Here is a 19,776-nt window from a genome sequence, read left to right on the forward strand (position 1 = left end):
CACATACGGGCAAGGAAAAACTCACCCCAGTGGGACGTCGATGTGAATGACTATGAGAAACCTTGGAGAGGACCGCATATGTGGGTAACCCCCCCCCCCCCCCCCTCTAGGGGAGACCGAAAGCAATGGATGTCGAGTGGGTCTGACATTTCTCATCTTTACAATTTAACCTTGATTCTCTCCAACTAACAAATATGACAACCAAGTTTGACCCTGTGTAGACAGCGTGTTGGTGTTGTGACCGTTGGATGTGACAAGTTTTGAGTTCAGCATGTGTGCAGTGGGCATGTCTTCATACGGTACATGCCTGAGTAGAATGTTGTCTTTTTTTAAGCTGCGACGTCTCTTTTATTTTATCAATCAGATCTTTCATGTCTGGTCATTCAGATGTACTGTATGCTTCTATTTCTCTCTAGTGCTTTACTATTTAATCCCAATATTATGTATTTTTAATGATTACAAATGTGGGTAAAGCATGACATAATGTGTCAAGTGAACCCTGTATCTCCGCTATTAAAAATGCAGACAGCACAGCTGTTGCTTCTTTCTCAAGTGTGATACTTAGCATTGTCCTTGTGGTTGTACGTTTTAACTGGTGTGGGATGTAGAGGAGACAGACGGACACAAACAGTAACTGCTGTGCTTTATAAGAAACCGGCATTTATCGCAGACCCAAAACGCTGTGCTGCATTACAGATGCCAGTTCAAAAAGGCAGTGTTCGCTTTAATCATACTGAAGGACACACAGGATGTTTGCAGAAACAGACTATTTATTTACTCCACAAGGACAAAAATACACCTTAGTTTTAATAATTAGATCTTTGCATAAAATCTTAATGAGTGATGGCTTCTTACTTGGTCAATGAAAACCCTCCTATAATTGTATACATGAAATGTTTTTTGACCGCATTTATTCATGTCATTATTATTTATATAACTATGTATTTTTTAAGGGATTTTTTTTCCAAATATGTTATTTAATTATATTTAGTTAAAATGTTTTTATGCATATTTATTTGGCCATTTTTTCCTCTTTAATCACTACTATCTATTATTACCATGCATTTTAAATTCTTAATTAAATTATTGTGTTTTTTTTTAAATTCAATCCTTATTAGAAAATGGTAACAGGTGAACATGTTGAACACAGAAAGTGAACATATAAACCTCATCATTATTGCTAAGTAGCATGAAACGTCAACAGCAGCATAACTACTGTCTACTTAAACAGCTTTTAAAAATGCACACAGTGACTTCCTGTTCAATATAATGTAAGCTTCACCATAAACATAAAACAGAACAATCTTAATGTAGATATGCCCAAAAGCAGTATCAAAATGTCAACAATTTGTCACAGGTTCCAAAAATATTTTAATAACACATATTCTCCTCATATCTGTGTCCAAAGTCTCAAGTAAATGTGCAATTTGCTGAGTTTGGCACCTGCACAACTCTGCAGTAGGTAAAGTAATTGTCCCAAGCACTGTAAATTCATTTTAGGCCCTGTTTACACTAAGCCGGATAAGGTTATCCAGGGTAAATCACACCTAACCTTATCCGTGTCCACACACAACAATGCCACCGTTTAAGACCCCCGCCCCCTCCGTCTGCCGGCGCAACGCGACCTAGTACGCATGCGCGGAAAATGCGCACATCATAGTCACATCCAGTGTTGCTTTGTGTGCAAGTTCTTAAATTTAACTTATCTGAACAATATCCAGTGTTGTGGTATTTCTATTAACTGGAATCCAGTGTGCTGTGGGGCCCTAGTGAATGTAGTGAATCACACCTGAGCCATCATAAATTAATAAAATATTTATTGGACACGAAAGTACACAATGTGATAAAGAACATTTTACAACAATCAATCTCGGGATCTAGATATCTGGTCAGGACACTCCTCACTCTTTTGCCTTCACCTTCATTGTGCATTTGTTTTTAGTGAGTTCGTTGAGATGGTGATTTTGTTGAGTCCGCGACATACATGGCGGACAATAACTGATACAGTCTGCTTTGCCAGTCCAAAAGCATTCGCCATTTTCCGTAGTTAGTCTTCCCTCGAAGGCCAGGTAATACAAAGCACACGCTACCTTTTTTTATCACATCCACGGGAGCTTGCATTATCGTTTACTCTCCTTCGACAAATGGACAAAGTTTTTTGCTAAGTAAATTCACAGCTGACCTTGACATTGGAAAGTTCTTTTGCCGTCTGAGAAGTGTTGTATCCGAAATAGCTGCAATTGCTTTCTCTTAAGGTATTCATGTGTGATTTCCACAAGCGTCTGTACATGTAGAAGAATGAGAAACACGGGCACATCTGGATGACTCGCCTTCATATTTCCAGTGTTTACCCCCGAGTTACGAAACTGCCTTATTATGAAGTTGGCTGTGGCGCGTTCTTTCTGGCGTCACTTCCTCTCCGAACTCAGCTTGTAAATGATCAATGAGTCCATACAAAGCTAAGTGCCGGAGATTCAAGAAATACACGGCGCATTTAGCCGTGTAAAAATTTGTCCGAGGAGAGGGACCTTAAACGCTGGTTTAGTGTGGCTGAAACGGGGCTTAGGCTAAATAATTATTTGTTTAAGGGGTTAAACGACTTAGTGTAGACATGGACTTAGTTGAAACGACAGAGATGCATTCACTCTAACCTGAAAATTACAGTCTCTATGAAGGAAGAAAATTATTTTAACGCATTTAGCTGTCGAGCACAGTTTCATTATCAGTCCTGGGGTGTAGTGGTCTAGTCCTGTAGTTCTATAATCATATAGTCTGATTTGTCCATCTTCAAGTTCAACTGAGTGACTTAGTGAAACTAATCTGTTTGGTGTTTTAAGCGATACAAGCTTGATTTTAAACAGCAATGAAAATAATATGGATGACTTGAATGGTTTATAGTGTAGTAATATGTATAGTTTTGGAATTAAATAGCTGTCATTGCAATCTGGCTGCTCATTTCAAGCCATGATTAAAGAGCTTCTGATAGCTATCTTGTATCATTACGTATTAGATAATAGATCATGTTATGGTGGTTGTAAGAATTTCAGATTATCTTCATCACAACATTTTCTTTGGCGTAAAGGAAACATCACATTGCATTATATGCTCTGTAAGGTATTGTTTAGTTTTAAAGGATTGTTTATATGTGTAGTTTCACTGCACTTTCTGTTGTGGGTGTTGCTGCTTCTTGATTGTTTAAATATGAATAATTGAAAACAATTATTATTTGTGTTAACGGTGTTCTTTAAAAGAAACACACACTAAGGCAACATAATAACTGTTTAAAATTTGACATTTCGACATTCTTTCAAGTTTTAAGCTGGAGCTGTGCTGAATTTGAGTAAATCTAGGATAAGTGGATTATTGCATAAGAAAAGTCAATCATATTGTCAGTTTCATTTGTGCGCTACTCCTTTCATAACTGCTTTCCATGCGTGTGCTCATCTCAGGAGTGTGACTGTGCTGTGAACTCTTTGATTGTTTAATGCCAGAAGAAAGATTATTCACCCTTCAACACTATTCTCAATCATAGGCACACAACTCCTTATCTTTATTCATTTCGTATTTTAACATTCCTAAACTATAAAAAGTTAAAAGAGTAAAAGTTAGATTTTAGAAGTTAAGATGGATTTGCTGAATGATGTCTGAATTTCCGTGAAATAATATTATCATTAATAATAGGATTATGTTCATATTTAGAGCTTTAAAAATGTTTGACCTTCTAAATACGTTTTTTAAATATATTTATAGCGCTTTAACATGAAATAACACCCATATACTGTAGTCACCTTTAGTCTAATATCACTTATTTTAGTAGCCTTGAGTACGTTCCACTGTAGATTACAGTACTCACCAGTAGCCCGCAGGATCCTCTAAGCGTTATAGCTATGGCCGTCGCCTGGCCGCAACGTGGAAATAGTTTGTCACATCCTGGGTAATTTCTCTAAATTAGAACTGGGCCTCTATGTGCTGAAACTATCGGTGTTGTTCTTCCAAGCGTTAGTCTCAGTGGCCTAGTGGTTAGAGTGTCCGCCCTGAGATCGGTAGGTTGTGGGTTCAAACCCCGGCCGAGTCATACCAAAGACTATAAAAATGGGACCCATTACCTCCCTGCTTGGCACTCAGTATCAAGGGTTGGAATTGGGGGTTAAATCACCAAAAATGATTCCCGGGCGCGGCCACCGCTGCTGCCCACTGCTCCCCTCACCTCCCAGGGGGTGATCAAGGGTGATGGGTCAAATGCAGAGAATAATTTCGCCACACCTAGTGTGTGTGTGACAATCATTGGTACTTTAACTTTAACTTTAACTTTAGTCAAGTTAACAGTTGCAGCTACGACCGATATCTATGTTGTTAGCATTCAGTGTTGTTGGCATTGCGTGTCCCACGTTGTCAATCCACATCGCTCACGCCAAAGGCTCACCAATGTCCTGTGGAGCTGATGATGCCAAAGATTAAGTGCATCAAAAGAGTTAATCTCCATTTAGCATTGCCCAGACAGCCGCTGATAGTGGATAGCAGTCTTGTTAGCTTTAAGAGCCAGTACTTGTGTGTCTCGTGTCTCGTCTTTTGCCATCGCTCATGCAAAAGGCTCATCAATGTGGAGATACAGTATGTTATTGATGGTACAGGAGTTGGAGGTGAAGTACATCAAAAAGTTGTTCTGCCAAAAGTTAGACAACCTCATTGTCATTGTTCACACTTAACCTGGAAATGGAATTTCGGCTTGGTAATTATCTTTATCGATTGCCACAACATAGGACATATTGCGCACTGTAATGCATATCAGACTCAATTTAATTCTAGAGTATAATAGAATACGCTTTTTTCCCCCCCATTTAGCCATGATGTAGTGAAGCCGCAATATTGTATCCTACATTATGGTATTTTTGGAATTATTCATCCTACACAGAGTGAAAAATATTGTACATTTGTCAGCAAAAAAGGAAGGGCAACCTGTAATCTTTTTTAAAATGGTTCAATAGAATATACATGCCAAAGAATATATTATGATGTGTAACGTTATCACAAGAGACTGCAATAGATATCGCAATCTAGATTTTAGGCCATATTGCCAAGCCTAAATCACAATTTAAACCATTAATTAAATGGCATCAACAAGAGAAGCTTCAGCAGAAAGTGTTTGGGTTAATCACAACCCTACCATAACGAGAGAGCATTAGAAGAAATATTAATGGTTTATCACAACCCAAACACATAATTAATTGGTTAGCGAGAGAAGCCTTAAAAGAAGGGGTAGTTCTAACCCTATCACATAATTGCCTAGACAATAAAGAATCTTTGAAGTCTTTGATAAGCTAAGTCCGGTCTGGTCTGGTCTTAAGAGTTAGTTCGATGAACTGGACAGGTCCTGAAAGATTTAGCTCAACTAAATCATTACAGTGGAGCAAGCTATATATATATATATATATATATATATATATATATATATATATATATATATATATATATATATATATATATATATATATATATATATATATATATATATATACATATATATATATATATATATATATATATATATATATATTACAAAGCACTGTGTGTAAGCATATCCAATGCTGTATGTAAAAATGACTAAACTACTGAATGCTGCAGGGCTAGTAGAAAAGATTGTTTTTGGGCCAACACCAGCAGAACTGCCAGCCCCATTATGCCAAATATACAGTATAGTACAGTAAGCTTCCTCCCACATTCACCAGGCATTCTTTATTACTAAACCATTGAGAATATGTGTACAGTACTTCCACGACTACCGGTAATTGAAATGATGTGCACTGCAATGAAGCAGTGGAGGGTGTGCATGCTTCGTTGTGCCTGGCCTCCCTCGGGCTCAGTTCATAGGTTGCTAGAGACCAGACTCAGAAGAACCAGACCCATCCTTAAATGGTAATCCTGGTTTTCGGATGTCTGTGTCCTGTATGTCAACCCCCCGGCAGAGTTGTAGAAGTTTGTGGTTGTCACTGTTCAGTGCCTTCCTTGTGTCCATTACGGATTGTAAAGTGGAACTTCTAGGTCAAACACTATTCTAAAACGCTGTGAAAGCAGAGACTATGTTCACGTTGAGTTTAGTTAAAACACTAGTAAGGTTGCCCTGCTATGGTGAAGTGTAAACCCGAATTAGCACACTCAGGCAGCTTGAAGACGTGTGTCTCAGACTGGTTCATTAAGCTAAAATTTTAACCAAGACAGCATTAAAATTATATGAAAACATAGAATAGTAAGGGTTCAGTTTATGTTGAACGTGCTTTAAAAATTACAGTGATGTTGCTAGGTACTCGTCCTGCATCCTTGATGCATTAAAATCTGTCAGGACGCGGTAAACTCACGCTCCATGGGTTCCAGGGACGCAACACATTTTTTGCATGAAAAACAATACATTGTGAATAAGGATGTAACGATAAACGGTAATAAGTACAAACAAATATTTAAAACAATAAAATCTTAGTCAGTAAACAAATAAAATACTAAGACTAAAACACTATCAGTGAAACATATGTAACACAAAACTTGCAAAATAGTGTTTTATCTAACAGTGTGTCTATTTCTTTTAGTTATTTAAAAAAATAATCTTGGTCATAACATTTCAGTGTGCGTGTAAGTACTTTTTTAAGCTCATTCAATACTGCGATAATAATGATAACAGTGTTAATTTTGGTCATGGTAACCGCGATGTCAAATTTTCATATTGTTACGTCCCTAACTTTGAATAACAACACATGTATAAAATCCCAGTAACTACCTGGGTGCAACCATTTGTTGATGTAGTCGACAAAAATCACTGATGAAAATTGTCAATTATCAGTTAATTTGTCAATAATCATTGCTCCTGTTTTTTCGGACAAAAACGAACGTGCGTGTCTGCAAAAACAGTGCAAGTGAAAAATAAACATGTCAAAGACACAAATAACTCACTCAATTTAAAACATGAACTTTGCGTTTCATACCAGTATGTCTGTGATGAAGGAGCATTTAAGTGGTATGTCAGACATCTGTAGGATGTGGTCACCAACTCTCTGCAAGATAGTTAGCCTGTTACCTAGCTCGCTAACAACAAAGAGACTAAGTTGTGTGACAAATAAACTTAACTATCATTTTAGCCAAAGTCCGCCAGCTGTATGTTTTTTATAAACCTGTGTGCAGCTTTCTAAACCAGACCAGACAATCGCAGTTTAAAGCAAATTACAAAGCATAGCAAGGAGAAATTATCTGAAGTCATGCTAACCACAGTGCAGTGTGAATCCTTGAATATAATGCTGTTTGTTTTTGATGTAGCTCGTTAAGTAAAATTTAGAAATCTGTGACAGAAATGTCTTTTTTTTTTTTTAATCATCCCAGATTGTGTGTATGTTCTTAAAATGTCACAAAAAAATTAAATGCCTCTAATTTGGTTTCAAAACGTCAAGATTATATTGTTCGCTAAAGTGAGCTTTTTTGCCTCTGAGCCTTCAGTATTTCCAGGGCTCGCTTTAGATTGTTTCATACGCATCTCAATGGGACTTCAATCATTCTTCAGCGGATGAATTAATTTTTCAGCCCTGCGAGGCTCCTGAGCTCTAAATCCTTTCCTCGACACAAAGAAGGAATCTGTTCTTGCTTAATCTGAATTATTCAACTACTTGTCAGAATCATAAATCTGTCTTTTAGGGCCTTTCATCCTCTCTTTGGTTAAATAATTGGTGTTAAAAGAAGTCCAAAACAACAACCCCGCTAAAAACATAAGAAATCATGCATACATTTTTAAGATGATTTTAAATAATGCTAGGCATAAATCACTGATACATGGTGTCTACAAAGTGTCTTTAAAATTAAAAAAATGTGACATAGAAGCAATTTATATATTTCAAACACATTTGTTTTGTGTACTCAGTGGTTTTCAAGGTTTTAATTTGTGTTTTTCTGGTACTCTGTTGATTGAATGGGGTCTTTTAAATAACATACAATGTTGTAGACAATAAGACAATGTTTTTTTTCTTATATAAAATTGTTTGAGCATAATATAGTCAGGTGCAGAGTTACTAAATCGTGGCTCCTGGAGTTTATAAACATTATATACATATATACAATACAATTGAACAACGCAACAAAAAAATCAGATATTATGCAGAAATAAACATTGAGGGAAAACTGAAAAATATCCTTATCGTGCTAGTATCATTTCAATACTACCCTGGTATAGGGATGCAACAATTAAAGATTTTGACTGTACGATGATATTTTGAGTATTAATCACATTTTCCCAATTATTATGCATTGATTAATTTCCCAACATAAAATTTGAAAAATCACATAGAAATTCTGGAATTAACATTAATAGAATAATATTAAAATAACAGTGCTACATAAAATGTATTAATAATAATACATAAATAGTTGTATTATCAATATAAGACTAAGATTACGGGACGGCGTGGCGCAGTTGGGAGAGTGGCCGCGCCAGCAATCTGAGGGTTCCTCGTTCAATCCCCACCTTCTACCAACCTCGTCACGTCCGTTGTGTCCTTGGGCAAGACACTTCACCCTTGCTCCTGATGGGTCGTGGTTAGGGCCTTGCACGGCAGCTCCCGCCATCAGTGTGTGAATGTGTGTGTGAATGGGTGAATGTGGAAATAGTGTCAAAGCGCTTTGAGTACCTTGAAGGTAGAAAAGTGCTATACAAGTATAACCCATTTACCATTTAATTAACTTTATTGATCCCCAGGATAAAATGTTACTCATGTGGGTAATAAAGTAAAGTGTAAACTATGCCTATTATTTATTAATCATCTATTTTATGCTGTATAATAACTGGAATGCACTTAATTATATCGCATGATACAGTGCAGTTATCCTGATGTTATGTTAGTGTTTTCCACTTACTGTATTATTTTCCAATGCCTATAATTTATTCAACACAAACAGGAAGAAGCAATCTAATGTTAAATGGTCACTGAATGAAGCCCTTGACAGGAGTACGTGTTGCTGTTTGTTTACAGTGAACTGACTCAAGGATGTGCTACTGATTGTAAGTGACACCTTTATATTTAACTCAATTCTTCATGATGTAACTTGCCACTAACATAATTTAACTCAGTTCTTTTGTCTGACCTTTACTTTGGTTTTTAAAGCTGCACCATATTGGACGTATTGGACGCTTTAGCCACAACTTTCTTCAGGCAGGTTTTTTCAAATGGGCGAACCATCGTCTTCAATGACTTCCTGCATATTTTTTAAGCACCTGAAATCTTCCCACATTTCCAATTTCATCTTTTTTTTAGCTTGGGAAAATTTTACCGCTTGGTCCAGTTCCCATTTTTAAGATAATGTTGATACTAGCGTGACTCTCGATTTGTCGAAGCGCGTGCACAGCTGGTGTAACTTTGTTTTTGTTTCGTGCAGGTTGCGCCGGAAATATTGTGCCATATATTGTCCATGTATAGCGAATGAGGAGGACTGAAGCACACGGTATAGTGGAGCCTTTGAGATTACATAACCGTGACATTTTTAATCATGGTTAATAGTAAAATTGGTTAATCGTTGCATCCCGAGCTTGGTATTGAAATCATAGATATTTGGATTGGTCCTCTCACCTCTAGGAAACACTGCATGCATGATACCAGTTTGAGCTCCAAAATTTTAGAAGGCTAATTTTCCTGAGAAATTAGATTAAATCCCAAATTGTACGCCCTCAGGAGGCCCATGCATGCTGTACTAAACTACCGTAAGCTAGTTAGTCCTGACACTGATGACAAAGGGAATCTTCTTTATGCAAATGGTTTCACATGTCCTCATTTGTCTTCCCCTTACTTTCTGTACACCTTATCATTCGTATCCCCCCTCCTTAACTGTATGAGCTACAGTAATTGCGACAATTAGGGGAAGTTTGGGTGGAGCGGAAAACTAAACTCTTGTATCACTTTGATCTCATCAATCTCTTGGGAGGCTGCCAGAAAGAAGAGTTTGCCATTTTCCATCCTTGTCTTCTTTTCATCACAGGCTTAATGATGGCTTTATGTTTCACTGCAACGCATCACATATTTCAAATATGACAGAGGAAGGCAATCCTATATTTTGTGACGTCTGCTCTTGTATTTATTGTTCCTTTTATGGTTGTGCCCTTTCTTTGACTTCCCATTGAAAGCTCCTCTGCTTTTATCACGTTTCCCCCACTTTACATCCTGGTAGGGCAGTATTGTTGTCATGTTAGTTGGCGGCCACAAGAGGGTACTCCTCTACTAGATTAATACTACAGTATTCTACCTCTTTTGTTTCTGTTCTTACAGAGATCTTGTACCCATTATTGTGGGTGTGCCTCCAACATAGGCTGTGCTTGTGTGTACCCTTCTGGATTCTGAAGGGTGCATTATTGAGGTAAAATAGGTACCTTTATGCCAAAAACAACTTTGGATACTCTGACTGACCATAATAATCACGAAGATGTATGTTGACTCTGTGGAATTGATTAATCATGTCTTTAATAGAAGCAAAATGGAGTGCACTACATGACTGCAACCAGCAGAGGTGCTGTCGAGTTAGTTATGTTTACACTGCATATCCGTTACGATTTTTGTGCTTACATGTGATATGAATCTGATTTTGTTTCATGTGAGTATGAACAGTACAATTCCGTTTTTTTCAAAATTCGACCCAGGGCTGTTTCGTATGTGGATATAAATTTGATATGTATCCGACCCGACTGCAGTCTGAACGATGTTGTTGCATTCATATAGTGACATAAAGTGAAATATATTTATATAGCACCTTTCTCTGGAGACTCAAAGCGCTTTACATATTGAAATCCATTATCTACATCTTTAAGTTCCATTTTTTTAACTAGTGTGGGTGGCACTGGGAGCAGGTGGGTAAAGTGTCCCGCCCGAGGACACAACAGCAGTGAGGAGGATGGCGGAAGTGGGGATCGAACCTGGAACCCTCACGTTGCTGGCACGGCCGCTCTATCAACTGAGCCACACCGCCCCATATAGTTTAAAAAGTAGAAATGTTCCACCACTTCTGGCTCGTACTGCTCGCCCACATGCTCCTCTGAGCAGACGTTGATGCGAATGCCCTACAAAACTGCAAGCGCCAAAATCATTGACTTTCCTTCTTAATCTTCTACGCCAAAAAATTCCGTTAAAAATGTTGACTCCAGTTGAACAAAATCCTTGATATTGCCACAAAAGTGCCAGGAGCGTGACTTACTAGATTTGGATTCATGTTTACTTTAGTAAACACAATGCAGTCAGGATGTCATTTGTGCATGCGGGTCAGTTCAGGGACTCATTCCAGTCACATTATAAATCAAATTGTTTTGGTAATGTGAACGACAATATATAGCTATTATATTAATAGTTATTATTAATTTAATAGCACTGAAACTTGGCAAAAATAAGGTATAGTGACCACCGGGTCAACTGTCCTTACCATGTTACGGGTGATGTTCTCAAGGCCTAGTCACCTGACAATCCCCTTGACCAGTATTTTGGTTTCCTTGTTATGACTCCCATTAGATATGTTTTGTGTCTATACCAGGGTGGGAGAAATTAGATTTTTTTAGACTTAGACTTAGACTTCCTTTTATTGTCATTCAAATGTGAACTTTGCAGTACAGATAAGAACAAAATTTCGTTGCATTAGCTCATGGTAGTGCAGGATAAAAGAGCAATAAGGTGCAAATATAAATACATAGATTAATGTACAGATAAATATATTGCACTTTTGCATATGCATCCACATTTATGGATGTATGTTATATTGTCTTTATATTCCAGCGAGTTAATCCATTTTTGGGGGGAATTGAGGGGATTATTTTAATGCGTTCAAGAGTCTTACGGCCTGAGGGAAGAAGCTGTTACAGAACCTGGAGGTTCTGCTACGGAGGCTGCCGAACCTCTTTCTAGAGTCCAGCAGTGAAAACAGTCCTTGGTGGGGGTGGGAGGAGTCTCTGCATATTTTCTGAGCCCTGGTCAGGCAGCGGCTTTTTGCGATCTCCTGGATAGGAGGAAGAGGAGTCCTGATAATCTTTTCCGCCGTCCTCACCACTTTCTGCAGAGACTTCCAGTCTGAGGCACTGCAGGCTCCAGTCCAGACAGAGATGCTGTTGGTCACCTCTTTCTGGACTGGAGCCTTTTTGAAAACTGTTTTACAATTTCTGACAGTGTGTAAGGCATGCAGGCAGATTTATGACTGTTAATTGGATGAGCACGAAGGAGGATACATATACATATGCTGTGTATTAAGACCTGGTACCCTTGTGGCTCCCTGGAGCTTTTTCAAAAATGTATGAAAATGCAAAAAAATGGGGGGAAAATATTTTTTGTTTTAATATGGTTTCTGTATGAGGACAAACATGACCCAAACCTCGATGATTGTTAGAAAGCCCACTGTTTAATATGTTTGTTTATGCTTCACTGATGAGAGTATTTGGCGAGCGCCATTTTGTCCGACTAACTTCGGAGGTCCTTGAACTCACTGTAGTTGTGTGGACTGTGGCACAACAGTTTGTTTACATGTATAACTTTCTTTGACGCTGCCACAGAAAGACACGTTTCATGCCACTCCTTTTTTGTCTCATTTTGTCCAACAAACATTTTATGCTGTGCGTGAATGCACAAATGTGAGCTTTGTTGATGGTTTTGACTTGTGTGGAGTGCAAATCAGGCATATTTGGTCACTTTAGACTGCAAGCTAATCGATGCTTACTAGCTATTTAGGCGAGCTGTATGTACATATTTCATGATTATACCTTGTTTTTAGATATGTTTGAGCTCATTTAATTTCCTTAACTTATGTCCTTTGTGTATTTAATTTATATTTGCATGTCTCATGACACATCTGTATGTCATATTGGCTGCATTTCTAATAGTTGTTTGTGTGCCATGTTGTTCCAGACCACAGCAAACGTTACCCAGCTTGCAAAGATTGGAATAAATAATTTAGAAGAAGACAGCCTCTTGTTTCCTTTAACTTGGACACACACATCTATACCTTTGGCCATTCTAAGCCAGTAATTTCCAGGAGTTATCTTACCCTCTGAGAAGCCTCTGTTTTACTAATGTTTTCTAATGTTATAAAAATGTGTAGAAAATAATAATAAATTAAAACATTTCTGTCAACGAAGATTTGCGTTAGCATATGACACACACAGTCATTTTATTAGTATAAATGGATGGATCCTAAATTAGCTAATATAAACACTTACATAATGTGTTGTTTTTATTATAAGACTTGAATAAAGTTTTTAATTTTTGGCGGCTCCAGACAGATTAGTTTTTTTGTATTTTTGGTCCAATATGGCTCTTTCAACATTTTGTTGGGCAAAACACCTGAAAGTGATGCCATTTCTCCATAGATCGTGTAGTACTGTATAAAGATGCATGTTACGCTAAAAAAAGAAGCATTGTCTAGTCTACGCTAAAACAAGACAACATTCATACTCATTCAAACCATTAAGTCACTTCTGACATTTGAGTCCGTTTACGTCAATGCCGGAATTAGTCAAATCAGCTGTTCACCTGGTAGGTTGTACCTGTGTGATAAATGAGGGGATAAACGGGAAGTCCTTCTTTAGCTGCTGTCTTGTTTTATCATATAGTACTGCCTTTGCACATGTCAATGTTTACTTTTGTATGCACAATAAATCAGCACAAAGTCCGTACTTTGGAGCAATGTTCACAGATTCTAGTATTTGGCTTATTAGCTTCCCGTTTGAGGGAAGAATTGTTTGTTGAATGTTTGTTGGTTGTTGGAGGTTGGATGCTAGAAAATGTCCGATGTATTGCAGCAGTCAGCCTTAATGCATTGTTGCAGCTAGAGAATTTATGAGCACGTCATGCCATGCACGTTTGCGAGACAAGCGGTTGAAATGTGCAACCGTGATCGGGGTGGAGGCTCGGTGTCGAGAGCGGCTGAAGAGAGAGAGGCTGGGCGTGTTCAGTGGTTAAAATGCGTGCCTGTTGACGGGTCTGTTGGTTTAACATCATATTAATAAATGTTTTTCCCTAATATTTTTGCGATTCACCTATAGGGTCCCAAAGATCGCCTGGTAGATCGCGATCGACGGGTTGGCGACCCCCGCTGTAGCACTTACACAAGCTTAATCAGCTTCTGACCTTGTCAATTTACAATAGACCAAGTATTTTTTTTTCTTGTTTAAGTATCAAAGACAAATTAATTTCTTCCTCGACCATTAAAAATGTGGCATTTGTTAACAGTAAACCAAATATGTAACACTCATAAAAAACCCTCACTGAAAACTAAGTTATTTGTCAGGCTGTGATTAAATTACGGATAGCGTTAAGCTGTTAAGCTTAGTTTCTGTCCATCATGGACAAAGAAAACTGGTCTAGTGCAAACACTTCAAAACTAAGGCTGTCAAAGTTAACAAAATAATGCGTTAACTATAAATTCCTTTAACGGCACAATTTTTTTTCAAAGCATGCGTCCTGACCAATGTTCCCTCTAAGGTGCGCGCCTGTGCAATTGCGCACTGCTCAAGAGTCCTCTGCGCACGGCAAATGTATGCCACGCACAAAATCAAATAAAAAAATAAGCGCATAACAATTTTCGACACACAGACACGACAGAGAAATCAGTTTTCGACATCATGGTTCAAATATTGTAACGTCTGTCGAGATGCTTTGAGGACATGAATTCCATCGATCACTTTACTGAGCACAACTCTTTATTGTCGGCCATAAACACATCACCAAAACATTAGTAAAAAAAATGATATCTAGCAAAACTGGTAATTTTCTGCAGTACAAACCAGACCAAAACCAACTTTGTTATATCAACAGCAGCCGCTCGCTCTTTCTCACTTGCGCCAACACATGCACATATGGCACTTAGCCAGTGATGCGTTTACAGCCACAAAAAGTCGAACAACTCCAACACCGCACATAAAGTGTAATTCCAGGTCGTTACACTATGATTTACCAATCAAATGTGTGCTTATTCTAGTGTCATTTATTAGGAATCTTAATTTATAAATATTAATCATGAAATGCTGTTAGTATATTAAATAACTACTAATAAAAATATATTTTGTACAAACAGGAAGTTGCAGGAATGTACACATGATCCCCTGCTTACATCTCTTTGTGCAACATGTGAATGTTTTAATGGGAACTAAATGCAATGTGGGGCAGCACGGTGGAAGTGGGGTTAGTGCATCTGCCTCACAATACGAAGGTCCTGAGTAGTCTTGGGTTCAATCCCGGGCTCGGGATCTTTCTGTGTGGAGTTTGCATGTTCTCCCCGTGACTGCGTGGGTTCCCTGCGGGTACTCCGGCTTCCTCCCACCTCCAAAGACATGCACCTGGGGATAGGTTGATTGGCAACACTAAATTAGCCCTAGTGTGTGAATGTGAGTGTGAATGTTGTCTGTCTATCTGTGTTGGCCCTGTGATGAGGTGGGGACTTGTCCAGAGTGTACCTCGCCTTCCGCCCGATTGTAGCTGAGATAGGCTCCAGCGCCCCCCCGCGACCCCAAAGGGAATAAGCGGTAGAAAATGGATGGGATTAATGCAATGTCTGAAAGGGGTACAAATTATTTCCAAAGCAGGACCTCCACCCAGACAAACAATACAAGTACACAGTTCATTAAAAACAATATTTTTTGATATTGTCATTGTAAGTGGGCCTAAACACTTATATTAGAAAATAACCTCATGGAAATGACTGCTGTCATTTGATTATAATAATAAGAGAATGTTGTCTGTCTATCTGTGTTGGCCCTGCGATGAGGTGGGGACTTGTCCAGGGTGTACCCCGCCTTCCGCCTGAATGCAGCTGAGATAGGCTCCAGCACCCCCCGCGACCCTGAAAGGGACAAGCGGTAGAAAATGGATGGATGGATGGAGATTTAACTTGTTATTTAGTCAGGTTTGGGACAGGTGTGCTGCTGGTGTAGCCACAGTGTGCACGTCTGATGTTGCTCATATGAGCTCCACTGAATGCTCAGGGAGTTTTTGCATTTGCTCACACACATGAAAAATTAGAGGGAACATTGGTCCTGACTCCTTTTTGCCCATTCTGTAGCGTGGGGAAATGTAATGGCGTTTAGTTACTGTTGGGCCACAAGCGGAAAATTAGCGAACAGAAATGCACAAGGATTACATTATAGAAATCCAATGTCCAAAGCTATGACAAGTTGTTGTCCCGACAATTCAAGACGATTTTATCTTAGATCACCGTGAGACAACCTCACTGGAGCGGATGTAGGCTGGCGTGCTTTGCCGCTTGCAGAGAGGCGCTTCTTTTTCCTTGTTTAGATGCAGTTTACTGCATTAATAACTTAAGACTTGTTACTGTAACTGCTTTAGTAAGATGGGATAAAAGCTCAACAGAAAGGAATGACAGAGGCAGAAGACAGATAGTAGGCTGGAAGTCTTTAGAAGTTCTTTATTCTTATCGTCAAGACACCTTCTCAAACCAAACACAGACTTCCAGCTTCACAATTTAAGCGCTACTCGTCACATTCGCTACAGTAACAAAATGAAAAATTTATTTAATTACGACCATGCTTTGATTGTCATATATGTTTTAATGTTATCTGTGATATTTCTACTTACATAAATGTTAGTGCCTCAGTTGAGGGATATACTGTATGTAGTGAGTGACATTTTGTGGCAGATTGAAATAAAATGTACTGTAGATTCTTTTATAACATACTCTGATTGATAGTCCTCAATTACAGAATGTTTAGTAGGCATTACATTACATCACGCATTATTAAAAATGATTAATGATAAATGAACGGATCAATACAAACATTGACTGTAACAATACCAAGTATACTGTCAGGTCAGGTATAAGGTCGATACTACAGTGTTTATATCTATTTTTTTTATTGTCAAAACATATTTTGTCGATTTTGTTATTGTTTACAGACACAGGAAATATGTCCCTGGACAAATGAGGTCAAAACCAAAGAATTCAAATCAAAGCTTATAATAGCAATTAATTTAAATATTTAATTTATATTTTTACACCACCATCCTGTGTTTTTGTCTGATTATAATTGTGATCAAAAATGTAATCATAAAATGATCTTGAAATTTTGAATTTGAATGCAAGCGCTTCAACTGCAGGAATACAAATTCGATATTCCTGCAGAATACACATTCTGTATTCCTGCAGAATACACATTCTGTATTCCTGCAGAATACACATTCTGTATTCCTGCAGAATATACATTCTGCATTCCTGCAGAATACACATTCTGTATTCCTGCAAAAAACAAAATCTGGCAAGACACCAACACACTGCAGGTACATTTTTTTAAACTTCTCATTAAAAGTGCGTTTGTTTTTTTGTGTTGAGCTGTTTAAAAAAGTATAATGTTCAAAAAACATTTCATTAAAGCAAATTGTCCAGTCATGGTAATTAAAAACTTAAAAAATCTCTGTCGAGGGTACACTTATTAATGACAAAGAATATGTTTATCTGCGATTAGTCACAATTATTTGGAGCTAACTATGAACGAACTGCGATTAATCATGATTAAATATTTTTATCGCTTGACAGGCCTATTCAAAACCAAGTAACGTATTTACCTGAATATAAGACGACACGTTTTTTCCAAGACATTGTTTTTTTAAATGTTCCACATTTTAAGGCGAGTGCTTAAATGTGGTGGTTCTAGTGGTGAAGTAGGACATGTTGATATGATCTACCAAAATATCCTCAGGCAAAGCACTGAATCAGTCTTTTCTCATTTTCAGCTCACTCTCATGAAGGCAAAAATTAAAAAATGTGGTTTGAGAGGAAATGTTTGCTCGATGTGTATTGCACTGGAACATAACCGTAACTGTTATTTTTTTCCCTTCTTTCCATGCTCCCCTGCTGTACCTGTTCACCTACCAGGTAAGACATCTGTTGTATTTTTCTCCTTTTGTATGTCCCTGATGTGTGTGTATTAAGATTGTTACCAATCATGTTCCATTTACTAGGTCATGGTATGTTGTATATTTCCAGGGTTGTTTTATTGGGCAAATGGGAAAATAGCTCAACAATGAGATCATCATGGTGTTATATGAAGTAAATGTTTACCCCTCAAGTGTATCTGTTTATAGTCCTATTTGCCTCTGTGCATGTGGGTTAGCTGGATGTGGGTGTGTGGGTATGTTGGTTTATCTATATGTGCTTGGGGCACATGTTCATGCATGTGTGTCTGCAGATGGGTAACCATGACAACAGCAGCCTGAAGCAGAAATATGGTGGCAGGCACGGAACCTGTGTGCCATCTTTTTCTCTCGGTAGCAAGACATACAGTGATAACGCATCTCTTCATTTCTTCTTCACCCTGTCCTTTTCTCATTCTCAGTCATATTTAATCTTGTTTTAATCCAGAACGTGCATGCAAAAAGTCCAAGGCAGTAATTAGGGATCATGACAGTTTTACTTTAATGCACATCATTTATTTGCTCAAAACTGGGAAACAATATAAAATGAAGTGCACAGGGCAAAATAAGTGCTGATACACACCAATTAATAATATACTAAAGAAATCCATAAACATACCTCAGAGTCCACTAATGTGCGGTTAAAATAAATTGTGTGATTAGTCTGCATTTATACATAATAAATGATTGATCGCATCTATTGACGAGTTAACTTTGACATCTGTACTTATTACAAAATGACTATGCTTGTATTATTGTAAAGAATGTTAAAAATGTGGGGGGGCTAAACTCAAATCCAATAGTGATTGTTTTTAACCTTGGAGTCTTCCCTGACAATGCCCAATTTACTGCATTACATTTTTATGAGGTCATTTATTATGGGTTTATGGATTAATATCGGTTTTGAGGTGAATATTAACTGATGATTTACTACCTGTTGTCTATGTGTATTTGTAGAATACCCAGCTGCATCTTGGTGTGGCTCAATACAATTTCTGGGAATGCACAAAGCTAATGTCAAGGATGGAATGGCAAAAATGACCAAATAAACTTGATAATTTGTCATATGGAAAATAGCAGAGAGGACTAGCTTCAATGTGTGTAAAGTAAATATAGTTAATATATTTTTGGACGTCCAAGAAAGCATTTGCTTTCACTGGTTGTTTGGATGACTGCTTGGTATTCATCTGGAGTGCTGCCCAGCTCCACTGGAAGCTCTGCACTGTGTGTTCTATGAACAAAAGACAGACAAGGGATTTGTTGCTTTTTCAACACAAATCGACGCACATTAAAGAGGGAAGCATTGTATATAGTACATTTTAACATTATATAATTAGTGTTCAATAGGCAAGAGTTTATTGCATCTAAGTGTAACAACTAGAAGTGTACGGAGCATTTGATTTGGTATAGAGGTGTATTGATTCCCTACATTGTAAACATTAAAAGTGAGGGACAGGAAATCTGCCTCTACTTGATAAATAAATACAGTTCAGTCCAGTCTTTTGCTAGCAAAAGTCAGGTCTAGCAATAGTACCAAGGAAAAGCCAGAGATTGAAAACCCTCTTCTGTGATTTTTACTCCTGTTTGGGAACACTTGGCCTACCTTGTCAAAAATTTATAATACGGACAAAGACAAGTGGATAAAAAGCCGCCATTTTTCAAAAGAGATGGAGAACAGTGCTTCGAGCTGGAACTATCGCAAATGTGATTCATTGGAGAATTATCTGCCAGCAATTGGCCATTTTGGTACTTATGCTGTTATTATGGGGTACCGTTACACCAATAACAATGACCCATGTTTATGTTTGTGTTTGTAGATACACATGAGACTTAGTGTGAAAATAGTGTGTAAATTATTAAATAGAAT

General features: G+C 37.9%; 1 protein-coding gene across 3 annotated transcripts in view; it reads left to right on the forward strand.

Moving 5' to 3' along the window:
- LOC133606564 (pleckstrin homology domain-containing family A member 5-like) overlaps positions 1–19,776 on the forward strand; it is a 148,534-nt gene that overhangs the window by 49,543 nt on the left and 79,215 nt on the right. Inside the window, exon 4 of one of the 3 annotated variants that reach the window (XM_061960639.1) lies at positions 17,872–18,002. The exons of the other annotated variants lie outside the window; for them this stretch is intronic. Coding sequence (XP_061816623.1) covers positions 17,872–17,875 — 4 coding nt within the window. The 3' untranslated portion in view covers positions 17,876–18,002. Of the gene's footprint in view, positions 1–17,871; positions 18,003–19,776 lie in introns of those variants that run through there. 3 annotated transcript variants of the gene reach the window in all.

This window comes from Nerophis lumbriciformis, linkage group LG05 (assembly GCF_033978685.3).
Source record: "Nerophis lumbriciformis linkage group LG05, RoL_Nlum_v2.1, whole genome shotgun sequence".
Taxonomy (NCBI): domain Eukaryota; kingdom Metazoa; phylum Chordata; class Actinopteri; order Syngnathiformes; family Syngnathidae; genus Nerophis; species Nerophis lumbriciformis.